Consider the following 8,147-nt stretch of genomic DNA (forward strand, 5'->3'; position numbering starts at 1 on the left):
CTCTGTGCTCTCTGCAGGCTGATTTTGTCTTTCCTGGCATGAGCAGAGGAGGGACACTTCAAAAAGTAAGTTTGCTTTTAGTCCAAAAATTAAAAAAATGAAACAGTGATTTTTTTTTCTGTATTTACTGCTTCTCAGTTGCCCTTAATTCAAATGTTTATGCCAAAGTATTGAAACTGGGGATGACATAATCTGCTGACTGACCTTGGGAAATTGCAGATTGTCTGAATTTATTTTGAGTATAAGTTTTACATATTGTTTAAAAATTAATAGCAATTCAAAAAAGAATAATTCCATTTGAACAAAAGTGAAAAATTCTAAATAAATGTTGCCACATTTTATACAGGTCTAGTTTCCAAAGTGTTAAAATTTATTTCAATGTTAGAATAGGAGACTAAATCATTTACATTTCCAGACTGGTTAAACAAAACTAGTATTAGCAAGGTGGTCTAGATAAATAATCATCAATACATGTTAAGTAGACAAAACAATAGAATGTTTTCTTAAAAATCAATTACAAATCAAATGATAATAACTTGAAAATAAGTTATCATAGAAGTGAATAAATGGAAATTTAGCAATTGCAGGAATTTTTACAACTATACACTCAGAAAAAAAAAAATCTTGGATAACTTATACTCATATAACCCATTTTTTGGGATTATAATGAAAACACAAATATGTAAATTATCTGTGTTCCACTAAAATCCCAATTAAGTGCAGAAAGTATGACACAATGGTCATATTCCAATAACAACCAAGGATAATATGCTAAATATTGCAGTGATTTGTTTTGTGTGCACAAAGTAGTGTAATTTACCAGAAATTAAAACAATATAAACTCATTTTTAATCCAAATAGATAATACTGGTGAAGTGATGGATAAATATAGTAAAGAGTAGAGATGACTGATAGAGGTATGACTAAGCACACTCCCGTATCCAGACCCAGACACAATAAATAAATCACACGTAATATGTATCAAGTACATTTGTAATCCTTGAGGAAAAAACTGATAGTATCGCTCTCGTTAATAATGGTTGGTCATCACTGAATATGTAAAATAATTTAAAATTTTTTCCTATATCTAAACATGTTTATACACAAATATCAGATGGATTGAATAGTGAATGCTATATGCTATTGAAAGAAATATTGAATAAATAAGCATGTTGACCCCAGAGACACTTTATTCATGAACTTTTGAAAAACAAACTAATATATTATCCTTATTTTTAAGTCATTGGGCCTCGATTCTCAGAAATGGGGCATCAAGGAATATATGTATATTTTTGTTTCCAGGAATTTGCATACACATATGAAGTGTCCTAAAGCTGAACCAAGTTTGCATTCCAGCCTGGAATTTGGGGATTGTCCCTTTCAAGCATATTGATGACAAACATAGATGTTTTACACTAAGATAACACAGGAGGAGAGACATCAGCTTGTCTCTTGTTTGGCTCATTTTCAAAACTTGTTTAGTTTGACAGGTCCTCCATCAACTGTCTAAAATGTGTCTTCCTCACATCCAGAGTCCTGACGTTTATTTGGTGCAGTCCTTCTCTTCAGTTGTTCTGTGGGCTCTGCGTTGTTGTGGCATTTTTGTTGTCTTAAAATAACCCTTTAATTATACTGTCCCTCTCTGATGCATTTATGTTTTGAGTAACAGGCAACAAAGCCCCCACCAGGACTATAGGAAAATCCATCTGTGTAAGTGAATTATTCTCTAATGCAAAGGTACAGGTTGTAGAACAGAATAAAAACGTAAGGGGTCCTTTGCTTGTGTGAGATATGACCTAAAAGAGTAGAAAGCACAGCTGAAATGATGAAAATGGGTCTTCTAGGTGATTCATATTTCGTTATCCTGAACTTTATTGGAAAAAGGGAAATTTCAACAAATATAAAGAGGGGTGACATGTGGAAAACAAATATGAACTTTTTAAAATATTTATTTATTGATGCATGAAAGAACAGGGGTAGAAGCCAGAGATGTTGGGGTGAGAGTGAGAAGATCCACCAGAGACTGCGTGGGGAAAGAACAGCAGACTGACTGAAATACATGCCTGAGCGGAGATAGGAGAGACTATTGCACCATGGGGTTAGCTCCCTGGTTGGGGATAGAACGTGTGCTGCACTGGCTGTGGATAGCTTAATAGGTTGCTTCTTAACTCTTTGTGCCACCAGGGAGGCCCAGCAAAAGTGAACTTTCATGTACCTGGAAAATATTTAAAAATAGAAACCTGTTAGCAATGACACTGACAATATTACCGAAAACAAGAAAACTCTCAGGCAACAGTGGTGGAGCCACTGTAGCATGCAAGTTATTAATTGACAGAGCAAGGAGTCAATATGTTGAAAGTGGTGGAAAACCAAAAAAAAGACTATTTTATTTTATTTCATTTTTATTTTATTTTATTTTTTTAATTTTTTTAACCAAGTTGAAAATTTTATTTACAACACTTAATTTTGCTTTTAAAGACAATTTGTGAAGAATAACCAAAACCCCATGAAAGTCTATTACAATAATCTTTCACAGAATCATTGGAAAAAAAAAAAAAAAAACCTTGCAAATTAATACTTTAAAATAAAAAGTAAAAATAGGGAATTTAATTCCAATGACTAGAACAAAAACAGATAATCTTTTGCAAAGAGAAAAAAGTACTTGAGGGAGAAATTGGTGTAACATGTGGAAAGCACGCAATTTATATATCAGTTTAGTTCCTCATTGCCAACATGGCATTTATATCCCAGATGAGATTTCGTAATCGATCCATAATTTGCTTCAGCTGTTGATTCTTCTGTTTGAGTTTCTTATTTACTTCAGCAATTTCTCGCCTTTCTTCACTTGCAAAACGAGATGGGCCACCCCGGTCATCATTCTTTGAGCCATCTTCTTCCACATATGGAATAAGTTGCTCTACTGGAATGGGATCCATCCCACCACAGTTTTCGTTACATTTATCATACACCAATCTCAGCTTCCTGAAGAGAATAGAAAGTTGGCGAAGATGATCCTGTAGCTTGGCTAACTGGTCTTGATATGTTCCAGTATGGTAAGTGACACCATTTGGCAGCTGCATGTTCCTCAGCAGCTGGAAGATCTCCATGGTGCGGTACATGATGTCCTGCACCATCTCCTGGCCGATGCGGCACAGCGATGCTGTGTTGACCTCCCGGGCGGCCTGCTGCGCCTGGGGCTCGGCGAAGGGCCCGGGCGCCATGCCCGGCGCCGCCAACGGAGGGGTGGACATGGAGCCACCAACGCCGCAGGACCGCAGGGCCCAGGAGCTGACTTTGGGGGGCCCAGCCGGGCGTGGCCCGCAGCCAGGCGTGCCGTGGGCACCTGCGAGTAAGCCCGGGGCGGCCCAAATTCCCATTTTTGTTTTTTTAAAGATTTATTTTTATTTATTTATACAAGTACTGGGTACAGTCAGAAGCGCGGGAGGGTGAGAGAATTCACCAGAGCCAGAGCACGGAGCAGAGCAGGCAGAAGGACGGAAGGACACTGCTGAGGGGAGCAATGGGCGGCAGGAGAAGTCTGTGTGCCATGTGGGACCCTCGCCCGGCAGCCGGGGATGGAACTGGTGGTGCAGAGGCTGCGGGCAGGTTTGCAACCCAGCGCTTAACCGCTGCGCCACCGGGGAGGCCCGGCACTAGGTTTTCATAGGAGAATTATTCTTGAACAGATTGGATATGCGTAAATTAAGATAATCATCATCTGTTTCTGTTGTTCACATTCCTCTTTCTTGGGACTGATAATACAAAAAACTTATGGTACCTTCCTTATCAGAAATACACATTAGTTCTTTTAATTAAATACATATAGCTTGTATTTTTTTTTTTTTTTATAGAGGCATGTTTTTATTTATTTATTTATTTATTTATTCATTTGTTTGTTTTGTTTATACATGCACTGGGTACAGTCAGAAGCGCGGGAGGGTGAGAGAATTCACCAGAGCCAGAGCAGGGAGCAGAGCAGGCAGAAGGACCGAAGTACACTGCTGAGGGGAGCAGCGGGCGGCAGGAAAGGTCTGCGCGCCATGCGGGACCCTCCTCCGGTGGCCGGGGAGCAGCCGGGGATCGAACCGGCGCTGCAGAGGCTGCTGGCAGCTTCGCAACCCAGCGCTCAACCGCTGCGCCACCGGGGAGGCCCTTGATCTTAATCAAATTATATATTGATACATTAAAGAACTGCTAGATATTTTTTTTAATAGACACATTTTTTTTTATTTGTTTGTTTGTTTTGTTTATACATGCACTGGGCATAGTCAGAAGTGCGGGAGGGTGAGAGAATTGACCAGAGCCAGAGCGGGGAGCAGAGCAGGCAGAAGGACCGAAGGACACTGCTGAGGGGAGCAGCGGGCGGCAGGAGAGGTCTGTGCGCCAGGTGGGACCCTCACCTGGCAGCCAGGGATTGAACCAGCACTGCAGAGCTTGGCAGCCCAGCGCTCAACCGCTGCACCACCGGGGAGACCCAATTTCATTTTATGTTTAAAGAGGCTGCAGACAGCTTCATAGCTCTGTGCTGAACAGCCTGTGCCATCAGGGCGGCCACCACTCAAAAAATTAAAACAAACAAACAAACAAAAAAACAACAACAGATGAATTTAAAACTACATTTTTGCCAGAAGCCAGATCTAGCAAACTGTCCTGTCAGGGTTCCTGCAGGAAAGATGGCGTTGGCGCCTTGAAGAAAAAGGGACAGAGGAAGGAGGAGACAGTGACACTTGATCAGGGTGCAAGTATCATCCTGCTGAGGGTCTCAGCAACTCTTTACTTATACATTTCAAGCAAACCATGGCAGTACACAAGCATATGCTTTCAAGTAGTAAAAAGGCCTAACAACTGGGGCATTTTTTCCCAAAACCGGCCTAACCAGACTGGTGACCTACCACCCCTTGCTGAGGAGATAATGGCCATCTCATTTGTCCTAAAGATAATTACAGTTACCACATGACAGGTCCCCTCACAATCATTTATCTTCCACTGCCCAGTAATCATTGTGTTAATGCTAAAAAACTCAAAACAACAAAAAACTTACGTGACTAAAACTTAACTCCTTTATAACTGCTAAATTACTAAGTAATCAAAATTTATAAAATTCCTAAATATTAAACATTGAAAAAACATAATCACCTTATACATTGGTAATCAAATCCAATTACTTCCAAAATTAAAAAAAAATCTTATTTCTATAATTAATCTATTCTGATTTAATAAAAACAGTCAATCATTAAAAGGAATGAAAAAGCCCAAAGAATCTCAGTGCCGCATAGGTTGCACTGACTTTTTTCTAACCCCAAGCTTTTACAAGGAAACTCCTTTTTACTTTCTCCAGGCAATATTTCTACCTATTGCTTCTTTATTTATCTTGTCAACTAACTGCTATCTCTAACTTCAAGTCTCCTCTCTCTCTATTGCTTTTTTATTTATCTTATCAACTGTTTTTTCCAACATCAATTTTCTATTATCTTTAACTATCTCTAATTTCAACTACCAATTAACTTATCTCTAACTGCTATCTCTAACCTCAACTTCTGTCTCTTTTAACTGCTATCCCTAAATTTAAAACTCATCTCCAGACAGTCTCTGTCTTAAAAGACCACAAATCTATCTCAAAGACTTGGCCAGGAATGTTTTACAGCCTTAAGTTTCCAGAAGATTTTAAGTGTGGCATATCACTTGTAATTGTAAAACCAAAATTTAAATCACTGCGTCCAAGCAGAAAAATACTAATTGTTTCAAAATGTACTGTTTATATCAAGCAGTGTCATTGTTGTCCAATTAGTTATTTAGTATTTGGTCATACAGCATTTGCTGTTTCACTTCTAAATGCATATTTTTATAATAGCCATATACGGTAGGAGCCAGCCATAAACAAATGAGAAGAATCTAGCAGGAGTCTGCAAAGGACATTCCTGACTTCAGGTTTCTGCCCCATGTCTGGACCTTTGTCAGATGGCATGAGACAAAGCATGACCACCATCACATTTTGGTTGATTTCATAGACAATTCCTGGACACTACATATAATATGCAAATACTAACTACACTATCACCAGTGTTAACACATTAAAGGGATGAGAGCATGTGTGAAACTAACCGCCTCTGAGAAAAAGTTAAATTCGAAATCTATTAAAACAGTGATGTGAACCCCATATCTTTCACAACTGAAGCATCATCCTAAGTATAATTGCAAATGTTATTATTCTAAATAAATTTTTTCAAAGGAGGTTCTAGGAATGGGAAATGAAGGGTAAATACATTTGTTACATTTCAAAGACAGTGAGATCCCACAATCAAGTAAGAGGGAAATTTATACACCAAAATACTTTTATTAGGAAAATAAGGGGAAAATGTTTTCAGGAAATAAGATGTGCAAAAAATGAGGGAAATAATCAATCAATATAAGAATGGAGATAAGAAATAAGAGTGACGTGAAAATGTGGAACTAGGAAAATGTGAAAACTAAGGAAGTTGGGATTTGAATCTTTCCTGCCCACTTTGCAGGAATGCATGCTTTCATCCTGGGGCTTCTCCTGATGGGAACTTATGGGGATGGAAATGAGTTACACAGAACAGAAGGCCAAGTTGGGAAGAGGGAACCACCCATCCCTTCTTTCCCTGACCCCCCAACAGCTGGAAAAATGGATCAGGCAGGAGGTCTCTGTCCTCCCCAAAATCACTTATTTCCCACCACACAACTGGCAGGTCTGGAAGTTTTTCCAGGAAGCTGGGCATTTGCCAGGTGGGACCGAGTTTATCTTGCAAAGAGCTGAGTCCACCCAGTCCCATGGGAATGCCCTGTGCTCAATGGACAGATGGACCATCCCCAGCAGCCACAAGGAGGCCACGGGCCTTGGTGCCAGAGAGGAGGTGTGTCTATGGCCTGTCCCTGTGCCTGCACCTGGCAGATGCACATGTACAGGTACCCGGGCAATCAGGATGGAGGGACCTGAGAGGGTGGAGGCCTAGAATAAATCAGAAGAGGAGCTTGGCGAGGAGACAGATGGCCTAGAAGCCTCAGCATAGGAGTGGGGGAAGGACACACTCCAAGATGAAGAGCAAGGCAAGCAGAATCTAGTTACTCTGTGGGCATGTGTGTCCCCCTGCAGGGACCCAGGGTGCTCCACTGGGTTCCAGGTCACAGGGAACCAGGGCAGCTGTCTGTTCTGGAGGGAGCTGCCCATCCCCAGCTCAGAGCATTCATCCTGTGCACCAACCACAATCCAGGGAGAAGCATCTCAAAGCAGAAGGCTGACAAATTCCACATCCAGTTTTCCTCCACTAACAGAGGAGGCAGCTGATGAAAAGCAAATGGACAGCACTGGCTGCTGGCTGTTTTCCGGCAATAAAAATGCCAGTGTCCAGATGATTCATGAGATTGGCTCTCTGGTTTTTCCCTTGTCATCCATAATGTGTATGTCTGCATTATTCTCACCTAGAGAGACTCCTGCCCAGGATCTGTTGCTTGATATCCCTTTCATCTCCCAAAGGGAAAAAAATCGCTTTCACCTTCTGCTAAAAAAGTTTGCAAATTCTCACATGGATTGTATTTCTTTTTAATTCCTCCTCATTCAATACAATGGCTAAGAATTTATTTAGGACCTGGGCTGTGAGAAGAAAGAAAAGTTCTAACTTATTGTAGGGTAAATGTTTTTTCAGGCTTTTCTGCCCTACCACCCTTAGGATTGCCCTATCTGATGGTCACCTGATTGCCCTTGAGATAGTCACCAAGAGAGACAGAGCAGGAAAGAAGCAGCAGGAGAGAAGCAGGAGACAGGCAGAAGACAGAAGGGGAGAAGGAAGCCAGAGAAGCCCAGAGTGAAGACCACCTGGCACCCCTGGCCCCTCTGCCCCCCCTGGCATCCCTCCCTGCCACGTACCTGTTTGCCACACTACATTTCAATATCAATAAAAGCCTGAGAAAGCCACCAAGGGCTCCTGGAGGACTCCTTTACCCTCTCTGCTCAGATCCTAGGAAAATTGCTCAGTGACCTTCCACCCCTACACTTATGATTCTATTTCTCTCATTCTAAGAATAAAAAAAGAATAATAGCTTCAAGTTTCTCTGTCATGCACTATTTTATTTTAATTTTTGTTAAAGATTTATTTATTTATTTATACAAGCACTGGTTACAGTCAGAG

At 40.7% G+C, this 8,147-nt stretch overlaps 1 protein-coding gene across 1 annotated transcript; it reads right to left on the minus strand.

The window, feature by feature from the left end:
* Positions 1-2,606: 2,606 nt before the first annotated feature.
* LOC119250764 (mediator of RNA polymerase II transcription subunit 30-like) lies at positions 2,607-3,251 on the minus strand. Its single transcript, XM_037518378.2, has one exon. It carries the CDS (start codon positions 3,249-3,251, stop codon positions 2,715-2,717), a length of 537 nt encoding a protein of 178 aa, XP_037374275.1. The 3' UTR covers positions 2,607-2,714.
* Between the last annotated feature and the right edge of the window lie 4,896 nt (positions 3,252-8,147).

Source organism: Talpa occidentalis, unplaced genomic scaffold, assembly GCF_014898055.3.
Source record: "Talpa occidentalis isolate TD23 unplaced genomic scaffold, MPIMG_talOcc4v2.1 talOcc4.18, whole genome shotgun sequence".
NCBI classification, from domain to species: domain Eukaryota; kingdom Metazoa; phylum Chordata; class Mammalia; order Eulipotyphla; family Talpidae; genus Talpa; species Talpa occidentalis.

What these genes read in the sequence shown, in the direction of transcription:
- LOC119250764 (XM_037518378.2), bottom strand. Translation starts at nt 3,251, where the DNA reads ATGTCCACCCCTCCGTTGGCGGCGCCGGGCATGGCGCCCGGGCCCTTC.